This window comes from Oreochromis aureus, linkage group 16 (genome assembly GCF_013358895.1).
Source record: "Oreochromis aureus strain Israel breed Guangdong linkage group 16, ZZ_aureus, whole genome shotgun sequence".
Classification (NCBI taxonomy): domain Eukaryota; kingdom Metazoa; phylum Chordata; class Actinopteri; order Cichliformes; family Cichlidae; genus Oreochromis; species Oreochromis aureus.
This window is the reverse complement of record NC_052957.1, coordinates 26512247-26536344: the sequence shown is the minus strand read 5'-3', so window position 1 is coordinate 26536344 and position 24098 is coordinate 26512247. Positions and strand designations below refer to the sequence as shown.

Below are 24098 nucleotides of genomic sequence, written 5' to 3'. Positions count from 1 at the left end.
TTACATGAGACTGAGTAACTAAACACACCGAAGAATAAAGGGTGAATCAAAACTAAAAACCAAGACAACACTTTCTATATCATTGTTCTTTCTTACTTGTGAGAAAAAACTACATATACATCTACCATTGATTCATGAAATGTCATTTTCCACAGTGACAAGGAAGTATATAGCAGATGCCAAGGATGCTGCGTACAAAATCCTCCTTTTTAAATTTGGAAAGTTGAATCTGAAGCCACCCAGTCCACCACTTGAGTCAAAGTCATGTGAAACTATTAAGACTTGGTAATAAACCTTGCAAACGTGGCAAAACAATCTCTTGAACTGTACATGCACTTTGTGTCTGTGTGCGTGTAAGGTGTGCCTTTGTGTGTGTGAGGAGCCATGGTTGATGCTATTCAGATGTATTCTGAGTACTGTCAGGGGAGAAGTTGAATCCTGCCTCTCACCTTCTGCTCTCTCACCTGTTAAGCTGCCGGCAGTTGACACTGCATTGCTGCTTCCCATCAGCCTGCAGCCATTTTTGGTGATAGATGGGAAGAGCGTGAGAGAGCAGGAAATGGCCGAGAGACAAAAGAAATGAAAAGCCAGGGGGATAAAGAAAGAGAGGAGGAGATAGAGAAATGAGAAGAGGTAATGAGAAAAATCATTAAGCTCCAAGCTTTTGTCTTTCTCCCATTGTCTCCTCCTTCCATTCTGAAGCGACTTGCCGGTCCACCCTCCAAAACTGCTTCGCTCTTTGGGGCTGGATATGTTAATGCAATCACCACAAACACTGTCTCCATCTGTCTGGCCTAAATTGAGCAGACTCACAGCTGCTCCCAGGAGTTTGGAGCTGTAAAACAAAACAGGAAGAGCTGGAACGGAGCACTTATACCCTCTGTCTGCTCGCAGCCTGGGCCGGCTCTCGGTACTATAAATCCACCTCCTCCCTCTCTTTGTGACCGTCTTGGTTTATCCCTTGGTCAGTTGTTTGGTTTTTACACTTTAGGTTGTTGTTTGGCAGACAAAACCTACAATTTCGGTCATCAGTGAAGTCGTTCATCAAGAAATAACAGTCAAAAAGTTTTGTTTCACAAAATTCAAAGGCGCTGCTTTGTGAAATGAGCATTTTGAAGTGTTCTCTTAATTTTTCTAGATCAAACGATTAAAAAAGGGAGGTGCTGATTTTTGTATTACACTGCAAAGAATGCTGCTGTGTGTAAACGGATTTAAAACATAATGGTTTTCATCCCCGTTACTCAATCTCTACACAGCCCACTAAGCAAAAGCAGCTCCCTAACAGAGCATCAGCAACCTCTTTGATCCTCCCCCCTTTTGTCTGTGCATTCAGGGACAGTGCTGAGTGTGGGTAACCTACGTTTTGGGCAGTAAAGTACATTTCCCGTCATGATTTTATGCATACAGAGTGAGAAAAATGGGATTTGTTAAGTAGCTTACATGGACAGCTGTATGCTTTAAACAGAAATGTGTGTTTTTTGCTGCGGTGCTTGTTCATACCACAGGGAGAGCTTTCTGGTAGAGCATTCAGTCTGCACAGAGCCTTTTAGTTTGGACGCTTCCTTCCTCATCTGCTCTTTGCAGCTTGATGAGCTCCCTTCAGAAGCAGACACAGCACAGCTTTTTAGCAATGCTTCCAAAATGCCTTCAGCAGCCACAGTTAGTGAGACAGTTGCCCTTTGTGTCACTACAACTCCTGTGCTGACACACATTTAAGCCTCACTGCAGTTTCCAACTGGAAGCCAAAGTAAACTTTATGTTAGACTAATGATATTACCAGTTTATTGGGTTTTTTCTGATTTTGATTGGTTTGTAAAACCGGTGATGATTGAGCCATGAATTCACATCAGGTAATTAGAGAAAAAAACAAACAAAAAAAAGCCACCACCGTCCAACAGAGCGCGTCAAGCTGTGAGGAAGATTTTAGCATTCCATCAGAATAAGGACACTTAAGTCCTAAGAGCACAGCCAGGTCTTTTAATTAACTCAGGTTCCTTATTGGCAAGGTCCTTCTGCGCAGTGATTCTCCTGCTGAGGTGTCTAACCTGCCATTACTAACTAATTATGAGCCTCCTTATCTATTTCTAGGTGACTTCACTGACCCCCTCCACTTCTCCTGTTCTTGGAGGGGTCTCATATTGGAGAGGTTAGCAGGGGGATATGGAGTACTGCAACAAATGGTCCATTAATTGATTAGTGTGTAATTTGTATAAGTGATTTATCTATTAAGTAACTTATGAGGCAAAAGTGCAGAACATTTGATGTCTTCAGCTTCCTAAATGAAATGATCTGCTGTCAGTGTTGGGGAGTAACGAAATACATGTACCGCCGTTACGTATTTAGAATACAAAATATGAGTAACTGTATTCCGTTACAGTTACCGTTTAAAAAGGTGGTATTCAGAATACAGTTACTTTGTTGAAATAAATGGATTACACGGCGGTACTTCCCTGTTTCATATTGTCGCGGGTCAGGACTGTTTGGGTTTGTTTGACAGCTACGTAATGTTGTTCCAGGCGGCAGCGTTACGGTTGCCATGGTTACAGGGTGACGCGCTCTCTCTCTGCGTGTTTCCTGGGTGAGAGAGCGCTTTTGTTGTTGTTGTTGTGCTAAGCCAGGGGTCGGCAACCCTAGGCACGCGTGCCACCGTTGGCACGCGAAGGGTTGACCATAGCTGGACTGGACATCGGGCATACCGGACATTTGCTCGGTGGCCCGATGATTTTTTTTATTTTTTTATTTTTTTATTTTTTGGTGGTGGTGGATTGGCCAGACGCTGGTCGGTCTGTAAAAATAACTCAGTTGTTTGGTGGTGGCTATGGCGTAGCTTCCACAGATTCAGTAAAATTAACAAGTGGTGGAGGCCAGCAGGTGGATGAGGGAAGGGAGGCAGGAGGAGGAGAGACCGAGGCAGCCGCCGGTCGGGCGTCAGGTGAACTGAACTTCAGGTAAGAAGTTAATGACCTGCAGTCTATCTGGGTCAGATATAAACCAAGTTTAGGTGGAGTTTATTTTCGTTGTGCTGACTTTTTACAGTCAGTTACAATAACTCGTACTGCGTACTAGCTAGCATGACGGAATTTATATACTGCTGGGCGGGTGCTATGATTTTATTGATAGTGAACTTTATTCATGAGGTTAGTTAGTAGAGTTGCCAACCGTCCCATACAAACGGAATTCAGAGAAATTATTACCCGTTTCGTGTTGAGCTGAGAAGGAACACAGTTTGTCCCGTACTTCAGCCAGGATGGAAAAAGACACAAAGCTGGAGTTATTGTGTCTTTGCTGCACAGCTGCATCTTCTTCTCCTCTCATTCTCTCCCCTCTCTCTCCTGTTGCTACTTCAATCATGAAACTGATCAATGATCAGCTGATCAGCTTTTCTCTCTTGTTTGTTTATCGCTCACTTTGCGCCAGAAAGAGGAAACCGCCGGATGTCGCACTAAACAACAGCAGCACGTTTAAGCTTGGTCAGCTGTTGTTAGAATTTATTATTAATTTCTAGTATCAGCTGAGGTTTTCTGGAGCCACAGCTGTAAAAGCTGCCGGTCATGATATGGGTTTGTATATCTGGTGAGAGGGAAACATGCAGATGAAACCAGGAGATGTCCTTACTGAATCATCAGAGCTGAACAGGTGATGGAGAAACAGGTTTACCTTTTAGGTGACATGAATGAGTTGAAGGGAAGTTATGAACTGTTTCTCAGAGACAAATAACACCAGGATCCTTTTCTAAGTAGCTGACAGCTGGTAACTGTGCAGGGGCGGATCTAGCAAAGTTTTGCCAGGGGGCCAGGTAGGGCATTAACAGGGAAAGGGGGGCACAAAGAAATACTTTCTTATTCTCATTTAAAATGTCTGGCTGTTATTAAATAATTATCTGAAGCTTACAACCAAAGTTTTTATCTGACGTAAAATGAATAGAAGTCATACATTTACCAACAAGACAGTGTACATCACTGTCACAACAGCGTTTGTTTTCATTCAAAGGCTTTATGGCTTTAATATCTGGGGGGCCGGTCTTTAGTCCAAATGCATCCATAGACTCGAGACACAATGCATTTTTGGGACTTTCAGGTGTATGGACCAATGTTTTATCTTCTGATCAAACCAGAAAGCTTTAATGAGCAGCTAGATTTGTCTCGCATTAACTGGCTGAGTTAATGCCAGTTAATGCGACATCGAAGCAGCTGGAATCCACAGCTGTGCATGTTCATGGAGCTTGCATTTTCACCTGCTGGACATCACTACCTGTTTAAGTTTAACTGTCTTCAGAACATTGCAGAGGCCTTATTGACAGTATTTGGCTCTACATATCTGTCTGAGCAGATTTTCTCTCACATGAGTGACCTCAGGTAGCTGTCTGAATGCTGGACACTCGGAGACCTGTGTCTCTGAGTGGGAGACCAGAGATCACATTAACATGTGTGTCTCTGTATTAACAAACATACCATATTGGCCCAGTTTATTTTTCTTATCATTGTTGTGAGGAGACCATAAATAGCATTTGTATTTTCTGTTGTACAGTTCATCTGCTGTTATGGATAAAAAGTCTTTTTTTGTTTCAAAATAGCTGATAACTATTCGCTGATAGCTGCCAACATTTGCAAACAAATATAATTCTATAAAGTGGTTCTATATAATGTGTAACTGTTCATATAGAGCGTTATTAAATTTATTGCTAATGCAATCATATGGCACACTGACTTCTGAGGAAATTTTAAATGGCACTCGCCATCAAAAAGGTTGCCTACCCCTGTGCTAAGCTAAAAGGCAGAATGCTACAGGCATGGCCCTAAAGAATGTAGCCTCATGGGCAGTGTAGTCCGTGCTGCAGCGAGAATGGACTGCCATACACGTTATGTGTCTGTGAGCGAGGGAGGGAGAGAAAGGAAAAGTCCGAGCTGTCACGGAGCAAAAACGGGAGCTGGAAGCATGTAAATATAATAATAACCACCGCAGCCAAGAAGAGTGCCTGACGAGCCCAGCTGTAAGTAAGCTATTAAGACTGGACTGTACACTGTGTTCGTGTTTTCCTCCGGAAAAAATAAGTTCCGTTGGAGCAGCCTTTCAACGCCTCTCTCTGTCTCTGGCAAGCAAAGTTGACCCAGACAACAAAGTAAAGCTAGTTTTCGGCTACCAGCCCGACACGGAACCCACCGTATTAGCCAGAGGTCCCTTTACTACTGTTCGGAGCCGCGGACCTTCAGTAACAGTAATAAATCACAGCAATAGTACATTCACATAGTTGTAAACAGCATGATAATATATTAAGTAATCCAAAGTATTCAGAATACATTACTCTCATTGAGTAACGTAACGGAATACGTTACAGAATACATTTTGGGGCATGTATTCAGTATTCTGTAATGGAATACATTTTAAAAGTAACCTTCCCAACACTGTCTGCTGTATATCTCTCTAAACTCTGTGCATTTAGGTCTTAGATCAGTGGAAAGAACGAAATTAATCATTGCACTGATGCACTGATGCCCAACTTCCACTGTTCACACGGTGGATATTTTTTAAAGTCTTTTGAAAAACGGACTAATCTGAGCTTTTAGGCAGGATTAAGTGTTATCTTTGCATGCAACTAATGTGAATAGAACTGATGTAGAGATTTCTTTAGGGTCTAGATTGTACTAGACAAGCAAGTTCACGCTACAGTGTCCAGACTGCCTCGCTTAAAGGCAGGGTAAAGATTTAGCAGAGCGATTAGTTTTTTTGGGAAGTTATATAAATTGTTGGACGCACATCTTTCGATTTTGACAGTGGAAAGCGGTGCAAATAGATCTTTAACTCCTACTTGTAACTTCCACAAATACTGATTTCATTAGAGGATAAATGATCTTTAGCTTCAGCCCCAATAGTTACTCGGCGCGCCATACTTTTAGTGCACGTCAAACTCACTGAGACATACCCCTGACTTACTCACAGAACACCTAGGGACCCTGAGAGCCCTCTTTTCCTTGGAAAATATGTGACTGACTCCAAGCGAGATCAGATTTGACGTGCACGATAAATGATATTCTGGGCAGCCAAGTGAGGCAAGCCACATAACTACCATATTTCTGATTTTACACAATGTTCTCTTCCCGTTATATCACTGACATCCAATCTACCTTGAAATGAACTGGGAGCCCCTCTTGAAGACTGGGCCTGATCTGAATACAGCTTCACAGACTCTTCTGCTTCTGTAATTCCAATATTTATGTTACAGTTTTCACACAAACACACATTTTTATTAACATTTATTTACTTTCTCTAATTTTTTGACTTATTTGATTCACCACGCGGCAAATATAGGTCAAATCTTTAAGAGATGAAACCCCCCACCGAGGTTCAATTGTGTGTCAGATTGTTATTGTCGTCGCTGGGATTTTTTTGGGTGATGTCTCCAATCTAACACCTGGATTTCTGCGCAGCCTATTGAACTTGTGGCATTGCTTTATTGTTTAGTGTAGGTGTTGCTGACTCAGTCTGCCTCTGAATGTGACTGTTTCGGGGCAAAGCTGTTGCTTTTGCTGGCGTATTGTTGTGCAGTATAAAAATATGTATGGATAAACCTGGCAGCCTCTGTTCAATTTCTGGTCCCTGCAGCCATGTAGCTGTGCTGAGTGGGCCCTTTTCCTTTTTTGCTGCGATGCAGGTATTCGACGAGGTTGAAACATTGGCCTTAATGTGGTTTGAGCTGTACCCTTTCTCACACAAAACGAGGTTAGGTGCATTAGCTAAAAAGCTGGGGATTCAGCTTTGCTACGCCACACTTTGTCTGCCCTGATGTGTGTTAGCGCTGCACGTGCATTTTGCTTGTCAAATCATTTTTTTTAATGCAGCAAGTTAAAAACAGACTCACTAGGGACACAGTTCGACCAATCAGGTGATGCTACCAGGAAAAAAAATGTTTAGTAAGAAAAAGGAAGATCACAAACAAAACGAACGTGCAGCAGCAGCTATGCCACCTCCAAACTAAAAAGATAAGATTATCAGGTGAGATGCATATCAGCCTCTTGTGTTTACCAGACAGACTCTCTGGTGTTCTGATCTTCGCTGATTGTGGTTTGCAGGGAGCCATGGAGCCAGGCTGAGCGAGGAGTTCATTACTTTCCTTACACCTTCTTTTTTTTTTTTTTTTTTTTGAGCTGATCTTGGAAAAGTGCCACAGCATCTGCAGAATTAAGTTTTCAGTTCCTTCAGTTTCACTTGAAGGATAAAGCTGTCGTTTTTGCTATGTCTTTCTTATTGGCAACAAGTCTTGAGAAGGCATGACAACTGGCAATGTGTTAATATAGTTTCCTTTTTAATTTCCTTAAACAGCTGGCCCTGCAGTTTTTTTAGCCTACTTAAACTGCAGTAAACAGAGGAGTTGTTGGACTATTTTCAGCAGTGCATTAATTCACATTGGGTGATATAATGAGTATCTCTGGCAGCACGACCATGTATAGGGGCCTGGAGTTAAAATTAACTTCAGTGTGTTGATGGGAATAAAGACATATTTTTGTGATCTGAATCTTGTGGTTGTACCAAGCTTTGGATCCACACACAGTCCATGCCAAGTCAAACATTTCAGCACTGCAGAACCTCAGAACTGCCTTAATTCTTCTTGGTATAGATTTAACAAGGTGCTGGAAACATGCGTCAGAGATCTTGGTCCATATCGACGTGACAGCATCACACAGCTGTTGGAGATTTGTCAGCTGCACATTCATAATGTTAATTTATGTTCCACCACATCCCAAAGGTGCTGTGTTGGAATGACATCCGGTGACTGTGGAGGCCATTTAAGTAAAGTGAAGTCATTGTGATGTTAAACAAACCAGTTTGACATGATTTAAGCTTTGTGACACAGCGTGTTATCCTGTTGATAGCAGCCATCAGGAGATGAATACACTGTTTTCAGGGTTTGTCGTAATGAGTTGTTATTTGACTGACTGTTTGAAGCAGTCTGGCCATTCTCCTCTGACCTCTGTCATCAAAAAGGCATCCGAGACATCCAGCTCACTGGATATAATTCTCTGTAAACCTTGAAGATGGTTGTCTAAGAAAACCCCTTTAGATCAGCAGTTTCTGAAACAATCATACCATGTTCAATGTCTCCTAAATCACCTCTCCTCCCCATTCTGATGCATGATTTGAACTTTATAGGTTGTGTTGATCGTGTCGACGTGCCTTAAACATGTTAATACCATGTGACTGGCTGATTAGATATTTGTGTTAACAGGTGTACCTAATAAAATGGTCTGTGATAGTAAAATATCAGCAAATTGAGTCATTATGTAAAATAGCAATAACTCAGTATTAAAAAATTAAAGAACTTAACCTTTTAAACATTTTATACAGATACGTTGTGTCATTATCATTACTGATGCACTTATGAATAAGCAGTACTTTGATGCTGCACCAAGAGATGACTCATTTTAGCTGCAGATAAAAACAGGCAGTTTAATAAAAACAGAAATATATAGTACGAGTGTAAAAATACAGCACTGCAAAATCAGCGCCAAGTAGCTACAAAACATGTTATATATTGGTTTGGAGAGTGTTCAATAATCAGTGGATATGGAGATAATGCATATCTAACAGAGAAAGAGAGAGTAAGAGTCACAGGCAGAGCCTCGTCACCCTGATCTTTCTTATTCTGCCAGTCCCTCTCTGTCGAACTCCTTCCATTTCTGATGCTCTGCAAAAAGCCACACACCTGCAGGGGTGCACAGCAAAAACCATACAATGAAAAATCCAGAGAAACACGTATCGTGTATAGCATTAAATTAAATTGGTTCAAACCGGAGTAAAGAAATCGGACAGAGAGTGATGGACATGGATAAATTCTGTAAAATAAGACAGGGAATTAAAGGGACAACCAGTGACAGGATGAGGCTGCTGGAATGAGATGAATCGCTTGAAGAAGTAACTTCACTCGTATTGACAGTAATCATCGTGGTGCCGGGCCTCAGAGAGTGGCAAAGCAACGGCGGCAAACAGCATAGCAGATGTCAAACAGCTTTTCAATCACTTTCCCGGGCTTTTAAGCAGGCTCAACACATATGGGTTGCATCCATTAGTGCAATAGGCTGCAGTCCTTTCACTGCACCCTTTTGCTCTGCTCTCTTGGCATTACGCGCCGCGACGTGCTGTCAAAGCAGACCTCTCAAATAACCTGGACGATGTCAGGCTTTCTGTGACCGAATGCAGCTTTAATGCAAGCTGTAGCTACGGTACGACCACGGAGCCACAGTTTAACTTCCTATTATGTCAAACTGTGTAGTTGTGCCTGTGTGAATGTGCTGTTGTGGCTATATCCCTCAGTGATTGCAGCGCATTTGCCTGTGGTTTCCTCCAGTTGGGGTTTGGTTACTGCTGGCTCACCACAGCGGCTCACTCTGCTTTACACATTTTCTCTCTGCCTCCCTGCCACTCTTTTCTCCACCAGAGCCATTGGAAAAGAAAAAAGGAAAAAAAAAACAGAAAAAGTCCTTTGCTGAAGTGTGCAGGCTGTTTTCCTCAATAGCCTTTGAGTCAGTCAATGAGCCACCTGTTTGGCTTCCCCCGATGTTTAGTCAGAACTCATTTGGAGCTGCACAGCACTTTGCTTCCCTGCGGTAATGACAGAACGCATTAGTTATTTCACTGCCCAAACTGGACCACTGAGAAAGTAGTATTCAACGCAAAAATCAACAGAAGAAACCAGCACTCTCCCAGGAGAGCTTAGAAACAACTTTGAGGTAAAAATGGTAACTTAGTAAAAAAAAAAAAAAAACAATGGTTGCAACAGATTGAGACATTTTGTCTTTCTAGTCATATACAAAAAACTGATTACTTTGAGACTCTAGTTTGATGTTCAAAAGTTATTTAACTAAGATTAAGTAGTAAAGTGGAGCTTTAAAGATGAATCTTAATTACACTAATCAGGCATAACATTAGAAGCACTGGGGCTGCATAGCAACAGACCAGTCAGAGTGCCCCATCCTGATCCCTGTCCACTGCCGAAAGTACCAATAATGGTCACGTAAGCATCAGAAGTGGACTACGGAGCACTGGGAGAAGGTGGCCTCGTCCCATGAATTATGTTTTCTTTGATGACCTGGGAACACCTGACACCAGGATGCACTACAGCGAGCCAGTGGAGGCTAGGCGATACTTTGGGCAATATTCTGCAGGGAAGCCTTGGGTCTGGAAATCTATCTGGATGTTACCTTGATACGTACCACCTGCCTAAGCATTGTAACAGACCATGAAATAGTATTCCCTGATGGCTGCGGCCCCTTTTAGCAGGATAATGCACCCTACCACAAAGCAAAAAATGCTTCAGGAATGGCACCTTACAAGACTTAAGGGATCCGATGCTAACATGGTGCCAGGCACCTCAGCACAGCTTCAGGGGTTTAGTGGAGTCCATGTCTCGATGGGTCTCCTGTCTAGGCAGTAAAAGGGGGACCAACACAATATTAGGCAGGTGGCCATAATACTGTGGAAAAGGAAAGTGATATAAACTAATTCAGCATGACTGTTCATAGGGTAGCTTTGCCAAAATGGAATTAAAATTATTTATTGGGCTTGGGTGTTACGTACAGCTAAATCACTGCCATTATGGGGGAAAAAAGCATTTTCAATTTGCATTACCCAAAGCATAACAGGATGTAGTGAAAAGAGACAAACAAGAGGATTGACAAGATCCACAAAAAATAATGTCATTAGAGCCCTCATGTATCTAAAACACCCAAATCTTACCTAACAGATATTTGCCCCATATAAACCTGAAACTGGTCGAAAGAGACCAGACATTTGACCTTATAAAAAGTGTCCCGGCACATTTTTCACCCAGCAGCACATCTCATTACTGTAGCTGTAACTTCAGTAATTGCAAATAAATTCTCCAATATGGCTTGTCTAGCTAAGAGATGGATAAATATGTTATGTGTCAGGAAAAGAACAAGAAAGAAAAAGAAAAATGAACAAATAACCATTTACCAAACCCCAGTGATACAGCTTTTCCCGCAACCAGCAGTCTTCAATGATTCATACTTCACACAAGGAGCCAAAACAAACTCAGGAACCCTGCCATTTTAAAAGTATTCCCTTCTCTGTAGGCTGATGGAGTGTCCAGGCAGACGTCATTACAGCCACATTTTTCACTCCTCAACTCACAAAAGTCCACAATGGGCCCGCTAATGGCTTGCATCTTATTTACATTGCATTTGCTAAACCTCAGCTGAAAATTTTAAAGGCTATCTGCTAATTTTTGTGTTGCTAATGCAAAGTCTTGTGTGTAGATTCGGTACAAGTCTCTTTCACTCTGTGGCTGTTGCCTTTTCTCTCACTCTCTCCCAATCTCTTTCCCCTTTAATGGTATCACTCACTATCTTCTAACTGGTAGTTTATCAGCAAAAGCTATATCAAGGCAGCAGGCTGCTCACTGTGCTGTAGAAAGTTTGTGTGTTACTGGATCCACTGTATAAGGAGGAGGAAGCAGTCAGCAGTAGCAAGTTGTTAAGAAACTCATTACCCTGCAGCACAATATTAGTAAAGAGCATCACGATAATACCTTTGCTCGCATTGCTTGTTTGGCCAGGGTTTACTCTCATATGTTACACCTGTGAGGTGACTGTGTGTGTGTGTGTGTGTGTGTGTGTGTGTGTGTGTGTGTGTGTGCACATAATCTGTGGAGCTGCCTCCCATATCCTCAGCTTAATACTGTCCCCATTCACTGCTCAGCACTGATAGCATAGCTTAGCCTGCAGCCAAAGCAAGCTAGACATGGAGCGCCTGTTTATTGTGGGTATAAATGATAGGACTTCCATTAAGAGGATGGAACTCGTAGCAGAATGGCTTTATTGCACAGCTGGACATTGTCGATTTCTGATATGCCTTCATTTGCTGCCAACATTTTAAGCGGTTATGAATATTATTGTTGAAATAATATTTGTATTTTTACCTCCTTTTCCCTCCCCCACCCTCTTCCTCCTGTCTTCTCCTCCCCGTTTCTCTCTCTATAAAGCAACAGTATTGCAGCATCTGCAGTGTGTGCCTTCAACTTGAGCGCCATCACCCAGGCCTTCAACGGGCCTTTCCGCACCCAGGAGAATCCCCGTTCCACTTGGCTTCCCACGCCCAACCCCATCCACAATTTCCAGGTTAGTTTAACCACACACCTCCTCACTGAGACCACTGTTTAAAAGTTAAATCAGTCAGTTACCTTTTTAAACTGTGAAAGAGGAAACTGTAATTAGAGCTCCAGTTCACGGATACCAGTTTGCAGAAGTTAAGGCATTTCAATCAGACACCAGACAGCTACCATTCAACCAGCATGGTTAGCACTGATTTAATTCAATTCAGTTTTATTTATATAGCGCCAAATCACAACAACTGCTTTATACTGTAAGGTAAAACCATACAATAATATAGAGACACCCCCAACAATCAGATGCCTCCCTATGCACAAGCACCTGGCAACAGTGGGAAGGAAAAACTCCCTTTTAACAGGAAGAAACCTCTGACAGAACCAGGCTCAGGGAGGTGGTGGCCATCTGCCGCGACTGGTTAGGGATGGAGTGCGGGAGACAGGACAAAGACACACTGTGGACGAGAGCCCGAGATGAATAATAACTAATGATTAAACGCACAGAAACACAGAAAATAAAATGAGGTGAGTGTAGAAGAAACACTCAGAAACACGCATCATGGGAATCTCTCAGCAGCATAGGCTAATTGCAGCACATCTAAGGGAGGGTTCAGGGTCACCTGATCCGGCCCTAACTATATGCTTTATCAAAAGGCAAAGTTTTAAACCTAATCTTGATAGTAGAGAGAGTGTTTGTCTCCTGAATCCAAATTGGGAGTTGGTTTTACAGGAGAGCGGTCTGAAAGCAGAAGCCACTGTCTTCCATTTTACTTTTAAATACATAAGGAACCACAAGTAAACCTGCAATCTGAGAGCGAAGTGCTCTATTGGGGTGATATGGTACTATGAGGTCTTTAAGATAAGATTATGCCTGATTATTCAAGACCTTGCATGAGAGAAGGATTTCTAAAGCTGGGGCAAGCCTCAAGTGGCCATTTGACGAACTGCAGTTTTTGGCACTTCCAGTTCCTATTCCTAGCACACTGATTAAGATAAAGAGTAACCCCGCTGTCCTTCCATCTTTTCCAATTTGTAATCTTGTGATTGCAAAATACTGTGAAAACCAAAAAGTTAAGTATCTTGCTTTTTCATGCAGCATTTCCACAAAAGCTTCGAAAACCCTAGAAGAACATTTGCCATTTTTCTCAGTTGCTGCACTCTGCTGCATAAAGATGACTCAATTCATCTTAAATCAAAATGAAAGTCATCTTCAGTTCTAAGAAATACATATCCTTTCCTTCAGTTATTGGCTTCAGGCTGTAACACTGTGACATTTTTAGTCGGAAAAATGGATCCTTAATCTAGGATTTCACACCATTTGGTGTGTAGAGCTTGCTGCTGGTGCTGCACAGCGTGGCTGCAGTCTCCAATTCTCCAAGTTAGCAGCTGAAGGCAGGAAGTAGATTTTAACCAATTAGATACTGCGATTACCACAAAACAACATATTGATAATCACCCGTCAGTCCGTCATTGTTGTTCACCAAAAAAAATAGAATCAGCAAACAAATCAGCCTCTCATTTCAAATCCCAGAGAATGAGCAGAAGTTGCAATCCACAGCTAATCTCTGCAGCACAAACAAAGCTTTTCAGAAGACTGTCATTTCATACTTTTTCTTCTCAAGTGCCTCATTAAGCTGCTGCGCTGTTAGTGTGTTCACATAACATTCCATTCAAAAGTTGCAATTACTCAGACTTCATAGACTTATGAATTGAAACAATCTCGCCAGACGAGGCGTATTGATTCACTAGGTGTAAAGAAGAGTGTGTGGCATGCTCTTTGTTTGTTTTTTCGTGCTTTTGTCCATGCCTCTCTCCCTGCCTTTTATATTTTCTTATATCTATTTTGCATTTTCGCATCTTCCTCTTACTTTATACCCTTTTGTCCAAATTCCAACATTGCCTTTTTTCTGCAGTGCGGTACTATTGATGACAAGGGTCTGAATCAGGGCTTGACAGAGCGCAGTCTGCAGGACGCCCAGCGGCTTTACCTCATGAACGATGTTGTCCAGCCGGAGTCTATTGATCCGCTGGTCATGCAGGATGACGTTCGCTTCTCAAACCTAGTCGTGGACATTGTTCAGGGCATGGACACCCTCTTCCATGTTATGTACATCAGCACAGGTTAGTAGTGAAAGAGGAAAACCAAAACTTTAAGATTGAGGAGGTAGGTTCCTTGCTTTATTTTGTCTGTCTCTTTTAGAGTACGGCACCATCCTGAAGGCACTGGCTACCCCCAACAAGAACCTGCAAGGCTGTTACCTGGAGGAGATGGAGCTCTTCCCATCAGGTGTTCGAGAACCAATCCTGAGCCTGCAGATCCTGCATAGTGACAGGTCACTCTTTGTTGGGCTCAACAACAGAGTCCTGAAGATCCCGCTGGAGAGATGCTCCACCTACAAAACTGAGACGTGAGTACAGCATGCTTGTAAAAGCTCACTCATCCAGGATGGCTTTGTTTTAAATGACAGCATGTGTAAAGAATCTTGCGCCGCTGACGTCAGTGGGGTGAGGGGATTTTGGATGTCGATTTGCAGATGACTTCAGAGGCATTTGGCTGAGTCTGTTCTCTGCAGCACAAAAAGTCCATCTGAATTAAAACGTTACAGCTCTGCATGCTTTTGTAACTGTAACATTGTAGCAGTAAAAAAAATTGTTGCTTTGTCACATAGTTTGGCATTTCCTTCATTAGAACATCAAAAATAAACACAAAGTTCTTTTTTTTTATCTATGAATGGGCTGCAGAGAGAGACTCAGCCCATTTTTAGATAAAATACCACACTGTGTGCCTCTATTTGATGTTCTGATCTCACGAGCCTAGATGTGGCAACTGTGTGTATATCAGGGGTGTCCAACTCCACTCCTTGAGAGCTACCGTCCTGCAGCTTTTAGATGCATCCTTGTTCCGAGCCACCTGAATCAAATGAATGGCCAAACTTGATGGCATGCTGAAGAGGTAATCCAACCATTTGGTTCAGCTGTGTTGGAGTAGGGATGCATGTAAAAGCTGCAGGGCAGTAGCTCACTAGGACTGGAGTTGGTGTCAGATCTTCAAAGATTTCCTCCTCGTTCAACCACTGGACTGCTGCTCAGGATTACTCTGCTCAGTGCTGTCACCTGTGGCTGAAGGTCATATTACATTCTAACTTTCTTAATTAGTATCATAGTATCAATTTACACCTTTGATAAGTAGATACTTTGACGATACTCTCATTTGGGGCTGCCAACAAGGGTTGCTGTTAAATTGATTACAACATTCTGGCATCGGAACATCTCTGATTCAGTTCTTGCAGGAATCTTTGTTAAAAGCATTCCTCTTCTCATTGTTTTTATCTTTGCATTTTTTGCTCTGTTTTCTAAAAGTCCAGCTATAAAAATAATGCAAATAACCAGCTAAAAGATAGCACACCTTATTTTTCTTAAAGCTGTTGTGCCTTATACATCGGGATATGTTTAATTGCTAATTTTAAGCTTTTTGGCAGTGAATTCATTTTAACTTGTTTGGTCCCCTATTGAAGACAATTATCTGTCCTCAGCTAGGATTAATGTCTGGAAGGCCTTGCCTATAATCATTAAAGTCCTTATGGAACCAGACGAATGAATGGGGTGGTATCTGCTAGCTGGAGGAAATTAATTTGTAGTGGTTTTTCTTCTTCTTTTTTTTTTTTTTTTGCAGTAAGGAAGTTGTGCATAATACAGAGACAGCACTGTTCTGCCTTTTGTTTGTGTCTGAATCAGAGGATAAATAAAAAGTTATGTGTGAAGCGACCTCATAAGCTGCCAGAGAAGTTTCTCTACAGGCATGCCTTTGCGTGACAGAGGTACAAAGACTCAGAGAGAGAGGGAGGGGGGCTTTCCTCTCCCATCTCCAGCTCCAGTGTTATTCATGTGAAAGTCTCCGTGGTGGGTGAGGGGAGCTGTTTGTCCAGGCTTCTGCATCTGATCATCGCCGCCTCCGTCCTTCAAAGTCAATTTCATTTTAGAATACAAATAGATTGATGCTTTTTTCCCCTGCTGTATGTGTGTGTGTGTGTGTGTGTGTGTGTATGTGTGTGTGGCAGTCTCCACGGTGTGATATATGTGTGGGTTGGTGGTGGACACTTACTAATATGCATGCTGCATGATGAGTCAGCTCATTGTTTCTACTAAAAATCCAAACTCCTAGACACACTGGAGCAGACACTCACACACACCAGGAAAAGGTGACCATTGTGTTTAATAAGACGTGGGTGGGTGAGATTTGCAAGATGAGAATCAGGCACAAAAGAGGAACAGGAAGAAAGAGATCGAAAAGGCGAGTAAAATAACCTATTTAAGACACACAAAGGTGAAACGATAAGAAGAGTGGGCTCCAAGGGCATAAGAGGAAGGGGGAAGGCGGGGAGGTTGGGAAGGGGGCCGCATTTAATCTAGTTTGTGATATTCTGCTCACCCCTGCACTTCGTACGTACTATCTTTCACATTGCTCTGCAGCCAAAGGCAAAACGAGCTAGAGAATACAACAGTTTTGAACCTGTCAGTTGGGGTGACACCTGAGCTCATTTAGTTGGATTTAAGTGAGCAGAAAAAAATCAGATGTGTGATATTGAGTTAGGAGATTGGGGGGGGGGATGGCCAGATAGTGAGAATTCATGCATGTGAATAGGCCTGCAGCTTATATTTTCATTAAGTGCTGATCTGATCCGATTACTCAGATATGCCAATTAAACTTTCCAGAGCCAAAGTTGGGTTTTCACATCTTGTTTTTTCTTTTTTTTAGGCTCATGCTCAAATCCGAAGTTGTTCACCAAAGAAATGCTGTTTTCTTTTACACATACTGCACACCGAGGTTTAAACAGGTTTTCGGTTATGTTACACAAGCGTATTGTCAAGCTATTCTCAAATGTATTGTTCAGAGTAAATACACTGTGGGAAAAAAGGAATGGCCTGTGAAACTGCCAGTGGCACTGCTTAATCAGCAAGACTAGTGCTTGTTGCTGAATTGAAGTATTTAAAGCTGAACCAGATAACATTCAAAGCACATCATATCGCTCAAATATACTCTGGAGAGCTTAACTGGACAGGTTACAGAGCTGGAAAGCTGCTCTAACGTACGGAAAATGCAAAGCTGAAATCTAGTTGCTGACACATAGCTGACAGTCACACTTTGTGTATAAAGTTCTCAGCTGTTATCATCAATTGAGAACATGTATCTTATATAGAACTTATAAGAAATGACGTAAATTTTAAAAAACACACATTTCAGTGTGTACTGCCTCTTTAATTGTTCACAGTTGTGTACAAAACGGACTGGATCAGAGGCCTGTTTGTTCTTTCACTGTGTCTGCTTGAGTATCTCTCTGGGTACACACTGTTAACACTACATGAAAAAGGTCCACCTGCCCTTTTGCTCTTTCCTCCTCTGAATTAGCGCCTAATCATTGTACTGTTGTCTGAATGAGTGGAGTGAATTTCCCTCCCGTGCTGTGTGCAGTCATCCTATTCCCATGCAGCCATATATTCATTCACACCCCGGTAACAACTGCATAATCTGATGTGGTTATATCAGCTAACAGCGGCCCATTAGCAGGCACACTATTATGACACGTAAACAAACACTGAAGCAGGTGAGACATGATAATTATTATTATCAGCTTTGTTAGAAACCAGGTAACTGTTTAATGGACAGACTGAATAGCTGTGATGCAGAGATCCTTCATTTAAGGTTAGTGTTATAATTTCTGTAGCCACGTGGGTCCCACGGGGTCTAAGTGATGCAAATTTTGCTATCAGAGGGGGAATGCGAAGGTCTGTAGGGATGTCTGTGTGTCCTCCAGTTTGTTTGGAGTGCCTCTATAGAGTGATGCAGAATTCTGGACGCAGAATTTGAACAGAGTTTGAGAAACTCTCCATCACTACCCACATGTAAAATTCACCTTAAAGTGGTTTTTGAGTACAGTGGTACAGTGGTACAGCGGTTAGCCCTGTTGCCTCATGGCAGGAAGGTCCTGGACTTCCTGTGTAGAGTTTGCATCTTCTTTTTCCATGTTTGTAGGAGTCCTCTCCACATAATCCTGATCTCCCAGTCCAAAGACATGCGGTTAGTGGGGTTAGCTTATTTGATGATCGTGTTAGCACTGTGACCTCTCTTCGTATATCAATTGGGATAGGCTCCAACCCCCTGTGACCATTTATTGGATAACCAGAAGAAACTGGATGGATAGTTTTCACCCTAGTATTTTGGGAATGTAAAACACATGTAAAGTTCACACCAAGGGGGAAGTCATTCTGCTGCTAAACTGAATAAAATGCATCACTTAAAGTACTCACTGATTTATCTACATCACACTCTAACACTTAATGCTGACCTAGCAGCTAGTTTGATAAACCCTCAAACAAAGGAGGAAGAAGGAGGCGCCCCTCTATATCTATGTGCCACAAGCAATGTTGTCATTGTTGGCTACAAGAGCGAGTACAGTAGTTCTCATGCACTCCTGGCATCTAGGGAAGTAAACATGTAGTGGATTAGTTTTATTTATTTATTAATGCTAATCATCAAAACAGGAATCCTCTGTGTTAGTACATTACACTGCTAGTGAGGCTAATGTTTATTAGCTTTGGATCTAATTTTAATGGCATCTCCTCAGCTCATACCAGATGACTCCACAAGCTTCATGAAATTCAGGTGGGAGTTTTTTGAGCAATATTTCTGAAGGAGAGACAAACGTGCTGAATATATCACAGAATATGCAATTAAATTTGAGGATTTTTTAGAGAAGGTAATTATTTTGCATTAAAGCAATATGTTCCATCGGCACCAGCTGACTGCAGGTGTCTCTGCTTGTCCTGGGTACACTGGGTGAAAACAGAGGTTTTATTAGCCGTTAGCTGTTAGAGGGGTGCACCTACAGTTCATAACCAAAGCCTTATTTTCTTTGGGTCAGTCAAGCAAAGCAATGTTTTATCCAGAAAGGTCCTTAAAGAGACACAAGTTAAACTGAAGATGGTTCCGGCGGTTCTACATACTTACTTTTAAACATCAAAGCATGCATAATAACATATATTCAAAGACAATAAACCTCACAGCAGCAACAAGCTAACACTGAGTTGATTTGAACTGTTACCATTTAAAATCTCAATTACATTAAGCGCCTTTACTGTTCAGTTTTTCATTGCCATTGATCCACATTAGCGACTATGTCGGGGCTTAAAACCCTGAGAGCAGAACAACATTTGCATCGTCGTCTTTAAGTCGAGTGCTTTTTTTATGTTACGCTACTAAACCTTTTCAAGCGCTGTTGATTTGTATCCTTTTAGTGATGGCTTGCAGACAAACGTTACAGCTTGTCTTGCCGTTTTTTGTGTGTGTGTCTGCATGCCCGTGTGTGTTTGTCCTTCTATTTGTGGTAATTATATTTGACCTGGCCAATTGGCACCTCTGGCTAACAGTACCGCTCTGTCCTCCACACAGCCCTCTATCTCTCTATCTCACTCTGTTAGTGGAGTGATTTATTTTGGCCGCGGCAGCGTGCAGGCTTAGCTACAGCGTTGTATCCATCAGGTCTTTTTTCCCCCCGCCTCTCGCTGCTTACACTGAATAAAGCAAGTTAGTCCACACTGCCAAATAGATGAAACTACAAGTTTCACAGCAGCATGGTGCTTACATCCCCTACAAAAAGCCAACTTAAAAGTAAGTGCACTTTTCCTTTACTGGACTGGTTAACTCATTTGTCAAAACTGGAGGTGTCAGACAGGGAGAAGTGGTTGTACACGGGGGTTTCAAGTGAATGTTAGATGATTTTATTTATTTTTTTTCTTTGACTGCTTTCACGGCTGGTGTTGAGGAGAACGAGGGCAGAGCACAAGAAAAGGAGAACGTAAGACTTCTGAAACAAAAATAACTATGAGAAGGAGGAAATGCTAAATAAATGATGAGGATAATGTCGAGGAGGATGAAACGGAACAAATCAGGCTGTTCTGTAGCAGCTGCATTCTTGCAGAAAAACCGCATGTGCTTACATTAACATTTCGTTTTATTACAAGAGGTACAGTTGTATCTGCCTGAAGGGCTCAGGCTCAATTTGCTGTTTAAGACTTTGTGGTTGTGTTTATGTTATTAATAGGGACCCAGCAGCGTTCGTGGGGCCAAGGACGCCAAGCCTGCCTGCAGCAGGAGTGTAAAACAAGGACAGGAAACCACTAAGTGGCAATCGAGGAAAACCACTGACCATTAGCATCTCCGATTGCACCTCTGTGTGGCTGCTTGTTAAAACCAATGCGTCGTCGAGCCACTGTCGTTCTACTGCCGCTGTAGGCTTCCTGTCTGTGTCAGTGTTGGGGGAGCTTACAGCCCGGTCACCGAGCAAACTCAATTTACCGTCGGCTGCGACTGCCAGTCTGTCAGCAGGCCTCTAGAGCTCACTGCTGCTAAGCCTGTATGACCTGTCAGAGGAACACTTCACCAGTCAAGGACTCGGGGAGATGGAGGGAGAAGGTGTTCACACAGTGGATATATTTATTACTGCTCCAGAATGCTGTTACTTTATTACAGGTTTTGTTCTGGCTTCACTTACACTTCAGTGTAATCATTTTTTCTCTCTCTCTCTCTGCTTCATTCTCGCTCTGTCAGTTTCTGTCTAGATTGCTTTCTCAACATCCACTTTCTTCCAGCCTTGATTTAGGCTGGCACAATGTCTTAACCTCCAGCATGTCTTTAAGCCCCCCACCCCAGCCCCACCGATGACTTGTAGTTACTATAAATTAAAGGACGTTAATTATGGGGATTAATTAATGGAAATGCATTCCTGCTGTTTTGTATTCATTGAAATCAACAGAGGGGTTGTCTTATTTTGAGAAAATAATCCATTTTATAAACAATTTAGGCTATATCAAAGTGGGGCTAATCAATTCTTATTCTTAATTCAGAAAAGGGTCTTTCTAATTTTTGCCGCAAATGTTACAAAATCCCTAAATTTCTCTCTAATAAATGCAGTCTCCTACATGTTGGAGACTGTCACTCTTGTTGCCAGGCATCATCATCATCATCAAACACACATGTACTGTATGTATGATGTCAGTTAAAAGTGGTATTTGCTCATCTCCCATCACATTCTTGCTGAGAGTTGGTCCCTATGAATGTTAGCGCTTTTACTCAAAGCTCTGCTCATAGGTAACGTTCTTGTGTATTTCCCACCCTGCCACGTATCACTACCTTTATTAACTTGCCTCAAATTTGAGATTAGTTGTTATTTGCCTACTTTAGTTTGCTGGCAGTGTTTGTTTTTTTTCCTGTCATTGCTACAAGCCACTTAATTTCATTGGCACTGCATGTTGTCCGGTCACTACGTAGCTTCTTCCTCTGTTTCTTTATTTTTGGTTGTTTGTTCTTGCTTGACTTGTGACCTCGCGTGTCATGTTACATCACCAGTGAGTTACAGTCAGCAAAGTAAAGGAATAAACCAGCACCAACTGGGACATCTACCTTTGCTGATGCACACATGAGTGTGACAGTGGGAACTGCACTGGTTAGACCAACCCCCGGGCCAGGGACCGGTACCCGTCCATGAGTCGTTTGGTACCGGGCCGCGAGAGTTGAGGCTCAGGGTGAAATTTATGTTTTCAGGGTTTTTATCGTTAACTCGGTTTCCCTGGGTCTTTTCCAGTGTTGTAGTTGTGTGTCTTATTTTGAAAGAAATATTTACGCGTTACCATAGCGACCAGAGAGCACTAAGGGGCAGAGAGGAGGGCGTTACTCTCAATGTTGTTGGCGCATTTCAGGAGGACGCTGCTGATAAAGTTACACAATTACACAGTGAATTTGCGTTTATTATTATATTTACAAAATACCACAGTTTTTGTCTTGGTCGTGTCATTTTATTTTCTTGTATTTATCCGCGACACCTTAAAGGCCGGTCCGTGAAAATATCGTCTGACATTAAACCGGTCCGTGGCGCAAAAAAGGTTGGACACCGCTGGGTTAGAACATTCTGTAATGGAAGCATTGGTTCCTGGATTTTGTATGCGCATCCTCTATCAAGGTTTTCTTCTCTGTGTCCAAAGAAAATTTTAAGAATGGCTCCAAGAGTCCTAGTTAGAGGTTGTCTGTCTGCATTGTGATGGATGTTTGACCTGCCAAGTATAAATTTGGATCAGATAGGCCTGTATAGATGGGATAGATTATAGATTTAAAACTCCATCAAGAAGACTGACTGGGTTGATAAAATGTTGTCAAACAAACACGAGCTTTCACCTCTTGGTTATTTTTGTCCATATTCATATTGCCCATTTCTGTGTCGTCTTTGTGTCTCATATCTTCTCCTCTCCACTCTTTCAGCCGTTTTAATGTAATTTCTTATCCTGGATTTCTCCTTGTCGTGTAGCCTGTCTCTGCCTCCCCATTGTTTCTCTGTGATGATGCAGCTACTTTTTATCCACCAGGGCCAAAAAATGTACATAGAGGACAGCGAGGATTTTCTTTTTCTTTTTTTTTCTTGGCAGACAGCCATCTCACTTTTGTTTTCTTGAGTTTTTTTGGACACGGCACCATCAGTCTTCAGCCTGGCTCCAACTGGGCCTAATTGGATGTATTAGCGCTGAGTGCTAGCAGGAGTTCTCTCTGTTTCCGATTCATCATGAGCAGACTTCTTAAATAGCCAGCTCAGCCCAGCACAGCAGGCGGGGGTAAGAATCCCTGGGGACAGGCTCGCTCCCCCTGGAGAGAGGATGAAGAGTGCCTTGACAGCAGTGGTCTCCTAAGAGCGGATGTTTAAAAAAAAATGGCATAGCTCATATGGAGAGATGGAGAGGCTGCCGTATGCCAACATATGTTTAAGTGAGTCAGGCCCTCCAGACAGCCTTTGCTAACGTTTTCTCCGAGTGTCAGCGTGACATCTAATAATGGCTGAATGCAATCCATAATTTATCAGTTCTGGTGATCATATTTGCAATTATACACTGACAGCCTGCTATTAAAGGCGAGGTGAACTATTGTTTTTATGTCTGGTTGTTAAAGGTCCAATAATAAAAGGAGACACTGGTTTTTACTGCATTCACAAACGATTTAAAATACCAATTACGCCCCTGCAGACAGAATGCAGGAGATTTATCTTCTGATGCCAGTCGTCCGGACTTATTGTTATATGCGCTGCTGAGTTTTGCTGCTCGGTATGTTTAAAATTTAACAGGCCGTGTTCCATAGCTTCTGTGTTTTGATATAGTGTGCCACCGGGCATGCATGCTGCTGAATTAAATATCAGCCAGTTCCCTGCAGACTTCTCAAACGATTCACTCACACATACAGCACAAAGACACGCCCTCGCGGTGTGCGAAGATGAAGTGCTCATAAGTAAGCACGCTTGCTTATGTGCACACTTACACAAATTAAGATACGCACACACTTTGTGCCATTTTCAGAGGCCTCACACTTCTCCGTATCTGCAGAATCAGCCTCCTGTTCTGGCTGACATTCCTTTGCACCTGCTTGAGAAATTAGCTTTTCTGCTCCCATCACACGGCCCTCGCTCCATCCACACTGCCTCTAATTAACTTTTACAGCGGTGCTGTTTTTAAAAAAGGCAGAATAGCACTGCGAGCTTTTGGCTGGTGTGTTATGCAGCTGTAGAAAAGGTCAGAGAGGGAGCTAAATGGCCTGGCATACTGTCTTTTTCTCCCTTGACTAGTATTAAAACTGGGCTGTGGTGGAAAGAAAGGATGGGACACAAGAGTTTTAGCCATCCTATTAATATACAAAAAATAAAAAGCAGTCAGATTTTGGAATTCTACTTAATCAAAACATTTTTTTTAAACCCATTTTGTTAAAGATTCAGACTTTGATGAGCAACATGCCACTTTAGCTGTCATACCTATTTACCAGTGAACAGCAGTTATTCACATCCCTCCTTACTGCGATTTCTAATGTTCATCCTCCACTTGTTTGGATGGAGGATTTTCACAGGTACAAGCCTAAAACCAAAAACAGCTGAGATGCTGTACAAACTGCAAATAA

General features: G+C 42.3%; 1 protein-coding gene across 5 annotated transcripts in view; it reads left to right on the top strand.

Annotated features, from left to right (window-relative positions):
• The window catches only part of sema5ba (sema domain, seven thrombospondin repeats (type 1 and type 1-like), transmembrane domain (TM) and short cytoplasmic domain, (semaphorin) 5Ba), a 174610-nt gene that overhangs the window by 118524 nt on the left and 31988 nt on the right, over positions 1–24098 (top strand). For 4 of the 5 annotated variants that reach the window (XR_005608683.1, XM_039600235.1, XM_039600234.1 and 1 more), the window contains 3 exons: positions 11996–12131; positions 14032–14239; positions 14319–14526. Coding sequence is in view for 4 of the 5 variants with exons in the window: in XM_039600235.1 (XP_039456169.1) it covers positions 11996–12131; positions 14032–14239; positions 14319–14526 (552 nt within the window). In the remaining variant the exon portion in view is untranslated. The remainder of the gene's footprint in view (positions 1–11995; positions 12132–14031; positions 14240–14318; positions 14527–24098) is intronic. The other variant, XM_039600236.1, reaches the window with a different exon arrangement.